Here is a 17297-nt window from a genome sequence, read left to right as displayed (position 1 = left end):
ATTTGGAAAAGAATGACGTCACTAATCAATGTAAATACTTGGAGCTGATAAATAAAAGTATATTTGAAGCGTGGGTTGAATTGGTAGAACCAGTAAATTCGTACGTTACTGGTGAGTGAGGAGCCAAACTAACGATAAGTGACAAGCTGAAACTTGTGTGAATGTGTAGAGTAGCGCGCGTGCGCTCGACTTGGTGCTACATCGAGATAACTTGAGAGAGTTAAAAAAAGACGGAATGCGAATGAGAAGAAGTAATGATGGTTGAATGTACATAGGTGTTATACCGTGATGATACTAAAAATGAACAATTGTATGTGATAAGTTGGTTTGTTATGATGATTGTTAGTTAAATAATTGAACGCATCAACTAATTTTGAAGAGTCGAATGATCAATGACAAGATCAAAGTATGAGATACAACATACGGAAGGAGCGTAATCTCATTAGTATGGCACGTGCCAAGCGAGCGCCTTCAGACTCGCGCGTCACAAAGCCCCAACACTTTCAACGTCCTTCGACTCGAGGTCTCTTTCTTTGAGAGTCTAAAATGTTTGCTACACGAAAAATGATGACCCCATATTACAGACGTGCGTGTTCACCAAGTTGTGTTTAACTAAATACACGTATTGACCTACTATTCCAGCCTTGGTTATATTATGTTTTCAACTCTCAATGCGTTGATTCACCAGATGATGAGTTAACGAATAATTCTTCCATACTTGTGTATTTTTTATTATTATTTTGCTTTTTATTTTTCTACAGATGGTATATCGATAAGAAGCATATCAACCTTGGACTTGTTTTGTGTACATTAGTTAATATGTACTCCTCTGTCAACTCTCAATGAATTTTTTAATTAAAAAAATGACGAAAAGATAATTTTTAATATATAATGAGTATTGTAAACGATTTGAGAATGAATAATTTTTTGAAGAGTCAGTCGTGAATGGTATGTGTCTATTTAATAATGAATGATGAATTAGCTGACAAAAGCTAAAAACAAGATGTTGGTGAGTAGTGTACGTTTATTTGAAACACGTTTTTATATCAAAGCCGTGTGCGTATTTACCAGGATCATATAAGGCGTTTTTTAGTTCGAGACAACGTCGCGAAGGAGGAAAAGGGACCATGAACGCATACAATATAATATCTACAGAGACCTTTCTTTCGGCGTTGTCGGGACTCCACCTACACGTCGACGCGTCCCCATGAAGTTACTACGCCGGCGTTGACGAAGCAAAGTACAATCTGGCAACAGTGGCTTGCTATAACCGATATTGTGGCCGTGGATTGAATGGAGGGGAACTAGCTCAGGTCAAACCTCCCCACCCCCGACACGGCAACTCCTTGTGAGCGTCCTCGTCGACCCCATGCTCGTGCCCCACCAGGACTATAGAATTTCGTCTTTCTCATGGGTTCATCTCTCTGTCTAACGAGCACCCCACCAACGTTTCTACACACGGCCAGCTCCCCCTTTTAGTCTCGTCGTCAACAGACGCTCTCCCACACCCCTTAGGATTCCATACAACAGCCAGCTTGTTCTCAAGCCGTTTAGCGTGGTGCAGTGTAGTATTTGCCAAGCTTGTTGGTGTAAGTGTGTCTACACTCCACAATACACTCAAATGTGTTTGTACATATTCACCACGTCCTGACTGTGTCGTTGTGCTGCCGCAAATCCTCCCACCACTGGCGTGCATTTTGACGACGAATCGACGGTGGGACAGGGACAGACGCACGCCGCAGGCACCCGGGGTCCACACAGCCGTCCATTGGCTTCAACAACCTCTCACTAGACAGTATTACTTTCAACCGTTTAGCGCACACGCCGGGACTTATGCTGCCCGGACAGTAAAGTTTGTCATACGTGAGCCACTCAGTACAGGACTTTATACCAAGTGTTTTCTACTGAAACACTTGGGAAATAACATACAGCATAAACAAATGTTTCAGACTCTACAATTATTGTGAAATTTCCAGCAGGTAGCGGCCTTTTGCATTGTCGCTCCTGCTGTCAACAATTGTGTCTAGACATGCTACATTTGGCTAAAAATTTAGACTTGGTGACACGACTTTCAGTTGCTGTGAGACTCTCCTAAACGACACTTGGATATTTTTATGTGGCTTATTTTCTATTTTCACTTGGAATTTTTTCATCATTTTTGTTATGATTACTAATTCATTACTTGGACTTTCTATCATTCTACTCGATTTGTGCGTGCGCTTTTGATACTTGTGTGTAGAAATCATCACTGGAACTGAGTAAATATTTCAAGTGCAACTCATTCGCTGTGTTTATAACATTTATTAGTGCATTAAAAATATATTCATTCTGTATTATGGATAATAGGGACCAAAATTGTTACTCTTTTACGGATTAATTCATTTATTTATTATCTAAGTTATGTGTGTGTGTGACTGTGGGTATTGATATTGGATTATAACTCATCTACATAGTTGACTCGATTCTTCGGATATTCCAATCAATTTATAACAGGTGAGCGTATTATTTTCAATTGTTTTGTATTCGTTACTTACTCATTGTCCATTTGGTGACTGTCCAGTGTATAATAACAAATCTAATAGTGACATAACAAGACGCTATAACATTTTGCCGGTTATCATATTATGTACCAAAGAGTGTGCGCGTTTCTAAACTTTGTCAACTTGCCACAAACATACGCGTATAATTGAAACATTGGTTCGCATTTAAGTATGCAAAGCCCTGTAACGAGTATTTTTAAAACAATTGTTACAATTTTTTTCTTATCGCTTACTCCTATTTTAACTTATGAGTCATTTATTTGATTAAATATTTCAATGTTATTTAAGCGGTTTTTAAATCACTTTCAATTTTAAAATAATCGATCTTTTCTTAAATCAATATTAACCATTTAAATGTTTATTTTAAAATATTTTGATATTTTTATTTTTTTTTTTTGGTTTGATAGATATCGAGGGAATGGAAATTCTTATATTAATTATGTTAATTATCAATTGGAAATTTAAAATAAATACTAATTATATTGAACACAATTCAGTTACGAGAGAGGAAAGGAGAAATAGAAAAACTTTACTGCGGATGCAGCGCTTTCACAACGAGTGATTGTTTCAAAGATGTGTCAGAAAGTCACGTCCATCATATATACAATCATCGATTGTTTATAAGGAATACCTTTTTTTAAACTGAAAGTATCACTGATAATCACGAAATTATCAGTATCTTTATTTAACTTATCTCTTTCTTTCCAACTTAATTAATAATAAATTTATAGTTATTTCTTTTCCTGTTTAGCAAATATACTCAAATTTCAATAAATAATGTTTTACAAAATTTTTATATCAGCGGTGAAAAATAAAAAACTAAAAATGTAAACTTGAAAAAGAAAAAATATGATAATGCATAAGAAGACGATAATTGAAATCAATATCAAGACAAACGTCACGTTATCGGAGTAATTCGAAGCGTGCTTTAATTCTACGTAATCCCTACCACATTATCATTTCGCTTTTACCCACTATCTTGAAATGTGTGTAGATTTCCTCGTATAGAAGTGTATACACTCGTTGGCTGATAAATACATCAACAGACCAGGTCACTTCCACTTCATTTCTTTATTTGCTGTACTCGTAAATGTATTCAATTATTCTACTTTCCACATTTACGATTATGTAGCTTCACCTGTAAAACCTGACTCGTCAGTTCATCTATAAACATATATATATATATATATTGTCACTGTAGAATATAATATTAATGACAATTGATTAACATCTTTAATACAATATACGAAGTGATATTAAATTCATTCAAATGAAATATAAAACACAAGAAATATTTTTATCATGATATTTAGAGCACAAGTAAATTCCATTATATAACGTACATTCGTAATAAAGAGGAATATAAATGATTTGAAAAAAAAAAAATTAAGTCGTAATGAAAGGAAATTATTAATTTGTCAATTCTGGCATCACAATAGCCATTTACGATGCAAATAAATGCGCCTTACTGAGCCTCAAAGTATAATCTTAGAGTGTTTTAAAAGTTGAGAAAGCAAAAGAAATTTTTCTCTCTCGTAATATACGTTATATATAAGCCATGAGAAACGTATAGAAGAATATTTGTTTCGTAGACGTTATTATGTGAATTGCGAATATAAGGGAGCGATCCTGACGGGTGGTCTAGATTTTGGAGCTCACAAAAGCCAACGAGCAAAAAAAAAAAGGAGAGAATTTATTTTCTGATCACGTTGAAATTTATAGAAGTGTCCTTGATTTGTCCTTAAATTGACTAGAATGCCGTTTTGATGTGCTTAGTGAATGCGTAGAACTGACGAAAGCTACAATATTATGCACCATTAACTATTAGAGATAGTTGCTTGACAGCACATAATAATTTATGCAAACATAGATGATAAATCGATGTCGGCGAGCAATTGGATATTAAGAGAAATGTCTTTCTATTATATGTTAACAAAATAGTCACTACTGGTAATACCGATTGACTACATATTTATTATTATATCTCTTTTTTTTATACAACAGCGAGAAATAAATATATATAATTATTTCGAGTGAGATAGAAAAAATATGAACTTGAACTTTTAAATGGAAAATAGTACTAGCGATATCTCAATTAACTAGAGATATATATATAGTGTAAAGGTTGCAACGATGCGAATTAAAATTTCACACAATTCGTTCCGGAAGAGAAATCCTCCATGTGTCACAAGGGATGATGTTACATGTTGAACAATAAGGCAACCTTCGTGCACTATTTTTTTCTCATCTCAACATTCAGCCTGAGGTAAAATGGAGTTAATTTTTGAAGACTATTTTCTAAGTATATATATGTCAGACAAAGTGAATTTTAAATATAATTTTTCCCTTACATTTTAAGTATTTTTTTCTTTCATTTGTACTTTGTATAAGTTACTTTTTTTTTTTTTTATTTCTCGTGAAAAGAACGATTGGTTGATAATTTTATATGACAGTTTTCATTATTTATTCTTAGTTTACAAACACGAGAGTATCACTTCAAATAGTATATTATGATCGCTTGGTAATGTCACTCAACTATTCACACGATTCCCTTTACATATTTGTGTATTTTTAAGTCTATCAACTGCCATTTTTGACGTGATATTTTATTAAAGAGATACGTCATTCTGATATTTATAGCGATCTATGAAAAGTTTAATAAAACTTTCATTTTTAATCATTATTTTGCGTATTTTTCTATGTAAACACATTTTATTTTTTAAATGTTCAATAATTATTTCTTGTAAGAATTTCTTTTAAGAATTGTGTAATAAAAACTGGCTTCTAGTTGTGAATAAAATATTTCATTGATCGATCAAATAAGGTATCAATAATTGTTCAATCCTGTAAAGAATGTTAACTCTAATTCGGTGATTTGTCAATAAAACTTTAATGACTCTGAAAAACATAGGTAACATTAAATATATCTTTTGAATTGTATTCAATAATTAATATTCTCTAGAGAAATTTAATTAATGAGAATATTTATCGCAACAATTCGCGAAATATTTCTTAATTATATAAATAATTAAAGCAGCCAATTATTTAGAAATTTTTAAAATAACAACAAAAAGACAAATGCTTCCCTCTTATATAAAAACTTTCAGGAACGTAATCAATTTTTTTAGAGCTCCTATTTCTCTCAAATAAATTTTTCTTTCATCACACAGTCAATCAATTTATCAAAGAATTATACAAAAGAAATAAATATAATAACTGACAGAGCTGTCAATAATAATACAATGGCCAATCCTTTATTCAGTATAAAAAGCCCAACGATTTTCGGCAAAATTGGCGATATCCCACAATTATATAGTATATGTAGATCTCAATTTATGTAACGGTCAAGAGGTTAAGTTCCTGGGAAAGTTACCAGAGCGACGATTGGACTAATGCTTCCGTAATTTCATCATCGACCAATCAGCTACCCGAAACAACTTTCTCCCGAATTCCATGACGAACTATTCCTTTGTCGTTACAAGAGCATAAGGAAGAAAGAGCAGGAAAGGTGGAACAGAAAAGAAATTCAAAGGCAAACCGTTTTGTTGTGTCGATGAAATGAACGCGTATTTGACCCAACCGCAACTGCATTCGTTTATGTGTATACTTTTATATATGTATAGATGTATACATACATTTAGGGGGAAGCTTTCCAACGCTTATTTCCGGCGTTGGAAACATCCAAATCTTCAATCAATTCATACTGAAAAAAAATATTGAATTAATGCATTGAGGTTCAATTGACCGACCTGCATACAATCATATCCCATACAATGATCCGTAATAAATGATGTAATTTAACCGCTATAAATTTTAAAAAGTTTCAATATTTATAAGAAACATTTTACTTCGGTACAAGTTCTATTGTCAAGATCTGTTTTGTTATATAGTCAAATTTGTATAATTTGCTTTTAATAATCTTTTTATTCATTTGTCAAGAAACCCAAGTTAAAATTATGAAATATTATTTACTTTTCATTAGACTTTGACAACTTTTTATCCATCTTTGACAATATTTTCCTCAAATGAATAAAAGATTGAAATTAAATTTTTCAAGCATTTTATTACATTTTTTTTTTCAATATTAGAATGATTTATTCATTTTCAAAGATTCATTTACTCCATTTGACTCCTACTATTTTGTTAAAAAAACCATAATTGGAATTTTATTAAACAGTTTGTCTCTTATTAACCTTTAATAAATCGAATTAAAAGAGACTTCACAGTCGTTTGATATGCTTGGTATTGTTCTTGTGTTTGTTATAATCGACTATGTCGACCTCTAGTGCATCGTGATGGTGCGCGGTCACGATTATCGCGACGAATCACTTTATATATAGTACCTATTTTGATGTGTATGCGCGCGCCATATACCATCCCCTAAAAATAACCCAGTTATTTCAAATAAGTAAATCCACACCGAGAATCCTGACAATCAAATTGACTCCAATCGATGCCTTATTCTTCTCTCCTTTTTTTTTCTCCCTCGTCCAACGATTCACTGAATTATTTTATTCTTGTTCAGCACTTCTAATCAATAGAAAGACCATAATCACCGAATTATTCCAAAATAGTACTAATTAATTCTATTAATATTGATTACATATTTTGGAGTTAAAATCTTTGAACATGATACAATTATTATTGTCAATTTCCAGTATGAGTATTGTTTATTGTAAACTGCAAACTATCCTTGCGTAACGGTCCGCATTATGATCACACGATTGATTGCATAATCTGCATCTATGTATGCGCCCTTATTACGTTCTATTTTTAACAAATGACAAATATACTAATAATATTATGTATTTCGGAGTAATATATATCATTAATATTATCATTTCCTTGTTTTGTCGATAATAAACAAGTTATGTTGTAATAAAAGTATCAAGTAAAAGGATAATAATTGGCATATTTATTGAAATGCATTGAAATAAGTGTATATACGTTATGTGATTGTTAAGTTGAAAAAATGCATTTTTTGTCCATTTTTTTAAAACCATTTTTGTTCGTTAGTAAAATTATGCATCTGATAAATTATTAATTAAATTTACATAATAATTCTGTATAAAGAGATTCTTTTTTGTATTCACTTAGACTTTTTAACGTACATCAAATGCAAAACGAACTTCTAAGAAAAAAAATTACGTATTCATGCTTAAAAGACTCCATATTGGAAATTGATAAAAACACCTGGCCTTTGTTGGCCCTTCAATTTGTTTCATTCAAGCAAGTTTTTCATCAAAATTCTAAGAACTAATAGTAGATTATTTCCATCGCTTTTCCAAGATCTTTGGATACGAAAAAATATTTCAACTAGCCCGCTCTTCAGATTCTCCTGGAGCAGATGGTATTTCCGTTCCATATATAACATAGTAGTATAGAAATGACTAAGAGGGAAAGAAAGATGTAGACCTCGTGTGCAACACGTGTTGTGAACAGCAGTCCAAGTATTTTGGTCGTGCACTGCGTCAGAGAAAAGTATGTATAGATGAGTGAGAGAAGGAAAAGGTTGTTATATTTTCGTTGTGGCGTTCCTCAACGGCAAAATAGAATAAAGGAAATTTAAAAATGGTGGTTATATGAAGTATGAGCAAGAGTAGTTCTCTTTTGCGCCTGATAAGTTGTTCGAGTCAGGCTTTGATTAACGAATCTTTAAAAAATTCACTGAAGTGGGGATAGCTAGCGTGTGCGACTGCTAATTTTAGATTTACACATACACACACGAGTTATGTCGAGTGCCACGAGCCGTTTTTACGACTATAATAACAGCTAGACCGTTTATTGTATGGGCGACGATTAAATTATAAATGTCAGCCACGATTTTTATTCTGTTTAATAATTTATTATATATTTTTATTTTCATTTTGTATCTAAATTATAGTGTTTACAAATATATACAACTAATTAAATCGAAAAAAAGTATTTTTAACACAAAAAATTACTAATTTAAATATTTATCATTTTTCATCAATTAAAAATCATGAGTATCAGATTATTAACTCATTATTGCCTATTGTCTAGTATGAAATAAACATAATGATGTGTTAATGACAGCTTGTCAAAATTGTTTGGTACTAATCATATAGAGAAATAATTTTACGGAGTTACACTATGATATTCTCTATATGTTTCTGATGTATAAAATTAATTGAGTGTTAATAATAATTACAGTCATGATTCTCGAGTTTATTTATTCAATCTCCAAGTTCATAAATGTACATAATTCATCAATTAAAATACTTCAAGTATTTTCAATGATGTCAACTTTTTTTTTAAATACCCTTAATAAAAATATTTTTATCTAAAATTGTTACAGTATTTATTCTTAAGCTTCTTGTAGATTACTTCTATTTTGCTTCAAGTTTAATTAAAGTATACCTATCTTTCTTTTGATTGATAAAGTAAAATAAAGTCAATAAATATTATTGCGTGGATAATCGTCTTTTCATTATTGCGTCGTCATATTTGAAAATTTTTTCATGACATTTCAATTCAAGCGCAGCTTTCTATAAGCCATTCAATGTTCATTAATTATTAGGTAATTGAACTTTACAGTTTCTATATTCAATTAAATTATATTATTCAAATAATTACTTACATCTATTACATGTCGTATTGGATGCACAACGTTAAATAATAACAAAGCCTGTGTTGCGTAAATTTAATCTATACAGCTATTAATACATCAATATGAAATTTAATCAAAGTTTCTGTGACGTTTGAAAGAATGATAAAAATGTCTTCTCTTTAATGAAAATTAAACCTACACGAACGCAGACACTAATTAGTTCTGCTAGATCTCATGCAGATGCTGGACTTAAAATATCAAGACAAAGACTGGTTTCCGGAAAACAACATTGGATCTCTTGTTGGAAATAAAGGTTATCGAATAATCTTGCTTACATGCACCGGAATAGCATCTATTAGTATTTACCTTTTATTTTATTTAATACTACCAATAACGTATTCCGATTCAATTTGTAATTATTTTGTTGTACTCATTATGAACTAATTGAAATTTTATACCTAAACCTCTAACATCTCCCTGTAAATTTGATGCTAAACATTTCTATTTATTTTCATCAAACTAAAATCGAAATAAAAAAAACAAGCTTTTTGATCAATTACCAATTTTATGCTCTAAAAAGATTTGTATAATTTATATATTTTAGTCATTTGTCGGATTATGATTAATTCATTATGAGGGGAATTAAACTGAACACGCGTGCATCTTTTAGAATGCTGACTTGACAATGCTGCGCATGCATCTTTTCCCCCGTTTGTCTGCACTACTACGGCCGTTTGTCTGGGGGTTATAGAGCTCCAGACGCCAGACTCCAATGTTTTTAGTACTGAACCCTTAAGGGCTTATATATCGAATCCTTTATAAATATTTGAGAAATCTTATAGTAATATTTCTTAAACACTTAAATCATCAATGACTCAATAACTAGATCCTTTAGCAATGATTTTTTTTTTGTCAAGTGTCGATGAGTTTTTAACAAGGTTATAATCATTACAATTTATTAATTTTCTAGAAAAACATTTAGCAATTCTTCTTTTGGAGTAAAAATTGAGATATTTATGATGTGAAATCGATCATTTAAATTAATACTGGTTTAACGATAACAAAAAATACTTTGCCCTAAAAAGGCAAATCTAGTTAATCACTCACATTCTTTCATGTATGTACTTGCACTTATTTTCCTTTCATTAAACTCCATTACTCTGGTTATATGCAGTCTGGACATGTAGCTTTTTATGAAGACTGAAGATGTAATAAGTATAGATAAATGCTTCAATTAAACGTATTACCATTTTGCAGTGCATGCAAAGTATCTTTTACAAAATTTGATGTGTTGACACATTCTTACAAAAGCTTGTTATATTATTATACGCTCTATATCGATGATTCAATTATGATATTTTTTTCATTTCAATGATATAAATAAAACAAACTTGAAAATAGTTCAAGTATGATGAAAGATATGTGTATTTATATGTTAGATAAACATAATGACAATACAACTTGTCAAGACCAATAAATTTCGTATAGAAATTCAAGTTGAGTTGACAGAGAGCTTTAATTTTATTAACGAAAATACTCAAGTTATTTTTATGTTTTTATTACGTGTGTTGATAAAATCGGTGAGTTCAAACATGTTTTTTTAATACATCCCATTCGACGACCTTGACTTTGCGAGAATAGAAGCTTCCATTGTGGGGTATCTAATAATTATTTACAGGGCTTGTTCTCACAGTAGATCCTTTGTGATTCTCCCGCTGATAGACTTCAGTAGACAAAATATTGACATCTAAAAATAAAAACGCGCAGCTCTACAACACAAAATCATGAACGAGGGGTGTATATTATAGAGGGATAGAAAGAAAAAAAATTGAAATAAAACATGCTAGAATGGCTGTTAACAAGAGGTACGGCTTTGTATTATCAAAATCCATTTATTATTTCAACAAACTACTAATTTTTTATTTATATCTGTCATTAATAATATTTATTTATTAAATCTTCAGAGTCATATATGTGGTTTGAAAAAAATAATTCAGAATATTATGTTATTATACCTTAATAAATTTTATTGTAATGATTTTTCAAAAATGCTTTGAAAGTCATTGAATACTCAAAAAAAAAAAAGGGTTATTCATTAGAAATGATTTTTCATTATTCAATATCCTAGACAGAAACCCATAAAGAATCTGGCTTACGATTGGCTTTTAATTATAGATTCAAAAAAAAAATATTGAAGGTTATTCAGACGAGGTTAGAATATTGAAAATAGACGTACGCTAGGGCACGATTCAGTGTGATCGACTCGAAGAAACGTATATAGTAGTCCAGCATACAACAAACATCACACTGTGGCAACAATGAGCGGGAAGAATGTATTATACGCACTATGTGAATAGTGAGCACGTGCATTTCCCACAGAAAAGCAATGAGGCTTTTGTAGCGCGCGCGCGACCAGCTGGGAATGAAACGGTGGGTCGGTTGGATATACAGAGTATTCTGTGCTATGGGGACTGTACTATGGAGAAAGAGAAAAAGACTGATGCGGAAGAAAAAACTTAATATCGAGAGCCACTATTATACATTACAGTGTCGAGAAAACGATGATAAAATTAAATGAATAAAAAATTATATTTGCATTGAAAGAAATAATTTAAAAAGATTTATGTCTTTATCAATTAATCCATTTTTGGATCAATAATTTATCAATTAGCTAATTTTCTTATTTAATTTTTGTTACAGATAGCATATCGATTAGCAAGGATTCAAGCGCGATCATTATCAGGTGAATCTCGCGCCTAACCGCCCCAAAGTGGGGGTGGTCATTGAGGGGTTCGTACCGAGGCGATGGTGGCAGCTGCCACAGCTACGGCCATCGCCACTGCTAGCGTGGTGGCCATGCAGGACCGTCAGGACATCCCCACGCAATTCAATCAAGTACGTAATTCATCCCAGATGTCGTTATTTATATGATACTTTGCTAATGAACTTCCAATTAATTTTTTCATTATTTGTTATAGGGCCAGCATGGTATGCCCCATCAAACCTACAACATGGGGTATGGTCAACGAGCCGGACCAATGACCGGAATGGGACCAGTAGGAATGAATAACTTTAACGGGATGAGCTCTATGGGACCCGTTCATTCGATGAATTCTATGAATTCGATGAATAATATGAACGGGATGAATATGAACTCGATATCCATGAATGGGATGAACGGAATGGGTCCCATGAATTCGATGAACGGTATGAGCAATGTTACCAACAATATGGGTATGAACAACATGATGCCAGGAAATAATATGCAAATGAATAAGATGAACATGCAAGCGCAAGCTCAGCAAAGTGGATATCCCAGGAGATTGGCTCCTTATCCCAATCCTACTATGCACATGATTCAAAAGAGACAGCAAGCACCATATGCAGGAACGAATACTGCTATGCAGCAACCGGGTTTTAGCAATGTACCAACCAATCAATATCCAAACAATTATCCTACGGCCAGACCAAATTTTCATCCTCAGTATCAATCAATGCAAAGCATGAATACAAACACAGGCTTTGCTCCTAATACGATGATGCGAGGAACTAATATGAGACAAACGACACCGACTTACAATGCATCTCCAGTATCTCAGTCTAATCAGTATTACAGTGCAAATAACGGTGCGCCTGTCAATATGGGTTCTACGACTGTAAGTAACCAGTTTATTCATCAAACTAATCCAGGCTATTGCAATAGTTCTTACGCCAATAGTGGTCAGTATCAGCAGGATGTGTCGACGATGAGAAACACAGCTGCAGGAAATATGACCTATCAACATAGTCCCATTCCTGGTAATCCAACACCTCCTCTGACCCCAGCCTCCAATATGGCACCGTACATTAGTCCTAATTCCGATATCAAACCTAACTTTAATGATATGAAATCGCCAGTTAACATTCAGAAAGATGATGAATTGAGATTAACATTCCCTGTGAGGGATGGCATCATTCTTCCACCCTTCCGTCTGCAACATAATTTAGCTGTTAGTAATCACGTATTCCACTTGAAACCGACCGTTTATCAGACACTAATGTGGCGGTCAGATCTAGAACTCCAACTTAAATGTTTTCACCATGAAGATAGACAAATGAATACAAATTGGCCGGCCAGTGTTCAAGTATCAGTAAATGCCACACCTCTAATTATTGACCGGGGAGAAAATAAAACATCTCACAAGCCACTTTACCTCAAAGATGTCTGTCAGGGAGGCAGAAATACTATTCAAATTACAGTATCAGCATGTTGTTGTGTAAGTATTCATTTATTATAAATGTCTTTTGCAATGTTGATATTTATGCAATTACCTTATCTTACTAATATTGGCTTTTCTCGTTTACAGTCTCATCTTTTCGTTCTACAATTAGTTCATAGACCAAGTGTACGAAGTGTACTACAGGGTCTATTGCGCAAAAGATTACTTGGTGCTGAACACTGCATCGGTAAAATCAAACGGAACTTCAATAATACCATGCCGAATAACGGGATGCAATCTGAGAAAGATGTTGTAGAGCAAACAGCGTTAAAAGTATGCATACACACGTTACTCATTTAAAAACTACTTGACTTATTCGTTGACCTTATAGTTTATCTTTTTTTTAAATTATAACTTCAATTACAATAATTATCATAATATCTATTTGAATTTTCAGGTATCATTGAAATGTCCGATTACATATAAACGAATTGCACTGCCAGCAAGAGGGCACGAGTGTAAACATACACAGTGTTTTGATCTGGAGTCTTATTTGAAATTAAATTGTGAACGTGGGTCATGGAGATGTCCAGTCTGCACGTAAGTATTTATATCAAGCTATTATTATTTTCAAGTTATAAATTTGATTTAGTTACATATTCAATATCAATTTTTTTATATTTTTTTAAAAAACGTTTCTCAGTTTCAAGTAGAATAAATTCTAATGATAAATAATTATTTTTTAATAGAAAACCAGCACAATTAGAAGGTCTTGAAATCGACCAGTATATGTGGAGTATTCTCAATACTATGACAACCACACCGGAAGTAGAGGAGGTAACGATAGACTCGGCAGCCAGTTGGAAGCCATCGAAAAGTATGACCAACATCAAGTCTGAAGAAGACAATGACTGCAAGAGAATGATCAAAGCCATGTCACCAGGCAGTATGAACATGCCTACGATGAATAATTGGGATATGAACCAAGCCATGAGTCCCTATATACCTCCAGATATGAATAGCATTATCAGTGGTTCCATGATGAATAACGGTACTCCTACTTATGGAAACAGTAACATCAATCATAGGAATTCATCCGGTGGATCGTATGACATCAATTCTAATACTACCACCACTGGTAGCAATGATTATACCAATGGCGCTGGTCCTCTTACTCATTTGAGTGATTCAGTTAATTCTCTTGACCCGCTTAATGCCATGGAAAAGTCTCTTAATGATCAGGTAAGTTCTTTATTCATATTGTTTTTAAAAGTACAAAACTATCGCCGGAAGTTTCATTCCTAATTGTTTCATTGTTTTTTTTTTTTAAAGATGCCTCACACGCCGCACACACCTCATACACCCCATACACCTCACACTCCTGGTGGTGGAAATAGTGGACCACCAAGCGTACCTCCTGCGTCCCAAGAGTCTACGGGAAATCACAATACCTCCGGAAATAGTAGTTCTAATATTAATACTGACACTACTGATATTCCATCGGATTTAAATTTTGATCCCGCTGCAGTTATTGATGGAGAAGGAACGGGACAAGAAGCGTTAAATGTGAGTATTTTATTTTCAATAACGATACAACACTTACTTATAAAGAAAGGTATTTTAAATTTTCAATTAGTTATTTTATATAAGAGACAAATTGAGTATTTTACATTAACGTGTATGTTATGTTATCAATATTGAGCCGCAGGATTTCTTTTCCCTGATACAAAAGTCGTTACGGTATATAACCCCTTAAAATAGCTTGGGTTGAAAAATTTATCCGGCTTTTGTCGTAAAATTTTAATTTGAAACTATTTTTCTTATACTGCTGATAACAATAGATTAACTAGTATAAAATAGCTATTTTAAAAAGCCTATCTTTAGAAAACAGAATAAGAAAAAATTTCCAATATTTTTTTATTCAACAACTTTTTTTAATTAAAACTTTATTCAAATCTTGAGATATATACCATGGAATGAAATAATATTTAATAAAATAAATACGATAAAAAGAAATAACTATGGGTAATGATATAAAGAGAAATCGCGCCAAATTTATTCGAAACGGTTCATTAATTTCTAACATATTTTTGGCGTTGATCCAATGATTGGTGAATTTATTTAATGAAATATGAACAAAATATAAATCAGTCTATGTCTTAAAAATAAAATTTTTCAATTTATTTATTGATTGTTTTTTTTGTATTTCAGTTGTTACCAGATAATGTAGTGGATCCAATGGAATTGCTGTCATATTTAGACCCTCCGGATCTCAATACTCCACCAAGTAGTGGAGCCAGCAGTGGCAATCCATCGTCCAGCGATGACATTCTAGCACTATTTGAGTAATGGAAATAATAAATGACTATTGACATAATAATCAAAGGAATACCCTTCATCAGGGAGATAAAGAATAAATAAGTCAATGTTACTTTGCAATGAATGAATAAATAATAATTATAGCAAGAGTATTGAGATAAATAAAAAGTGAATTATGTGCATAATTGTCACATAAGCAAAAATGGTACAAACAAATTTTAGCTCTAATTTTAATATTTCTATTAACAACTTTAGGGCATATTAGATGTAGATGATTATCTATTACATTTGTAGTACAACAGGATTATTCTGTTAGGGCTAGTGGTAGATTACATCCTTGACGGACCAGATTTCAGAATGGATGAATGGGTTATAATTGACATAATATGTTTGTCTAATAACAATATTTCTGAAAAAATGAATTCAAGTATTTATAAAAATACAATTGTTTTAATTTAAAAAAAAAATTAATAACAATCTATTCATTTTTACAACTGTAATAAGACCTATAACATTAAAAAGATAATGTACAGGATAAAAACTATATTTTATTTTTTTGTAAATAAATTTCATTTTGTGTAGAATTAAGATTCTCAATTGTTGTAAGTCATTTTACTTATTGATGGAATAGAAAGCATAGATTATTGATTCCATTTAGAGAAAAGTTGATGAAATAAAAATAAAAAAAACAATAAATTTTTAAAAAAAACCATTATAATAGATGAAAAAATTATAAAACTGTATTTACAAACAAAATTGAATAAATTACGAGCATCATAATGTCATAATTTATGGATAATTATTTGCTGTTTAATTTACACACTCAATGATTTAATCATATTTATAACAAAAAGTTCATGTTTCATTAAAACTTTCCTTTTATTAAAATGAAATCTTATCGCCGAACAAAAAATGCTGATGTAAATATAATGTATGAAAAAAAATTGTGTTTTTTAAAAATGCAGCAGTGGAGGTGAACAAAAATATAATAAAAAATATACAAACCGTGTATTTACAATAGAAGCTATTTCTAAAGTAATATTATTTTAATTGCATCAGTGCAGTTTTTTTTCATTTACGAAATGGGCTTGAATATTTGAGTAGTAAAATGAAAAATTACATGTACGAGAAAAAATGCAGTCAGATGTGCCTAAGAAAGAAAGAAGTGTTTCTTGAACAAGTGGCAAAAGCTTCTCACGATCTTCTGCTTGTGTAGTCATTACATTAGTATTTTTTGTGATTGAAAAAAAATTTTAAAAAAGCAAAGGCAAGAGATATACATAAAGTGATTCATGTAGATTATACAAAATTTTTTTAAAGCCTCATATATATATGCATATATATATATATAAATAAAAAAAAAAGAAAAATTACATATTATATACATATGGATAAATATATATGTGACGCACAATGGAAAAAAATAAAGTAGATAACGGTCAAGTTTCTATTTAAATCATTATTATATACATAGTTGCGATTAAATTTTATTATTACTTATGTCATAAGCACGACTATTGTAAAATATTTGTATATATGAAAAAAATAGATTAATAATATAAGAAATACGGCGGATATTTATTGGCCAGTTATAAACAGTAAGAATAAAAAATTTAATTAGTTCAAAAACCAAAACTTGCGAGTGATATATGAAAATAACTTATCATA

The 17297-nt window shown here is 31.7% G+C and overlaps 1 protein-coding gene across 1 annotated transcript; it reads left to right on the top strand.

Moving 5' to 3' along the window:
- Positions 1 to 1376: 1376 nt before the first annotated feature.
- tna (tonalli) lies at positions 1377 to 16984 on the top strand. The gene is made up of 8 exons (XM_035081103.1): positions 1377 to 2493; positions 11812 to 12006; positions 12090 to 13367; positions 13458 to 13643; positions 13768 to 13910; positions 14060 to 14552; positions 14643 to 14876; positions 15522 to 16984. The coding sequence occupies exons 2-8, from the start codon at positions 11917 to 11919 to the stop codon at positions 15657 to 15659; spliced, it is 2562 nt and encodes an 853-aa protein (XP_034936994.1). The 5' UTR covers positions 1377 to 2493; positions 11812 to 11916; the 3' UTR covers positions 15660 to 16984.
- The last annotated feature ends 313 nt before the right edge of the window (positions 16985 to 17297 follow it).

This window comes from Chelonus insularis, unplaced genomic scaffold (genome assembly GCF_013357705.1).
Source record: "Chelonus insularis isolate UGA/USDA-ARS -01 unplaced genomic scaffold, ASM1335770v1 contig_319_pilon, whole genome shotgun sequence".
In the NCBI taxonomy this organism is placed as follows: Eukaryota; Metazoa; Arthropoda; class Insecta; order Hymenoptera; family Braconidae; genus Chelonus; species Chelonus insularis.
Note: the sequence above shows the minus strand (reverse complement) of the source record. Positions and strands in the feature narration are given on the sequence as shown.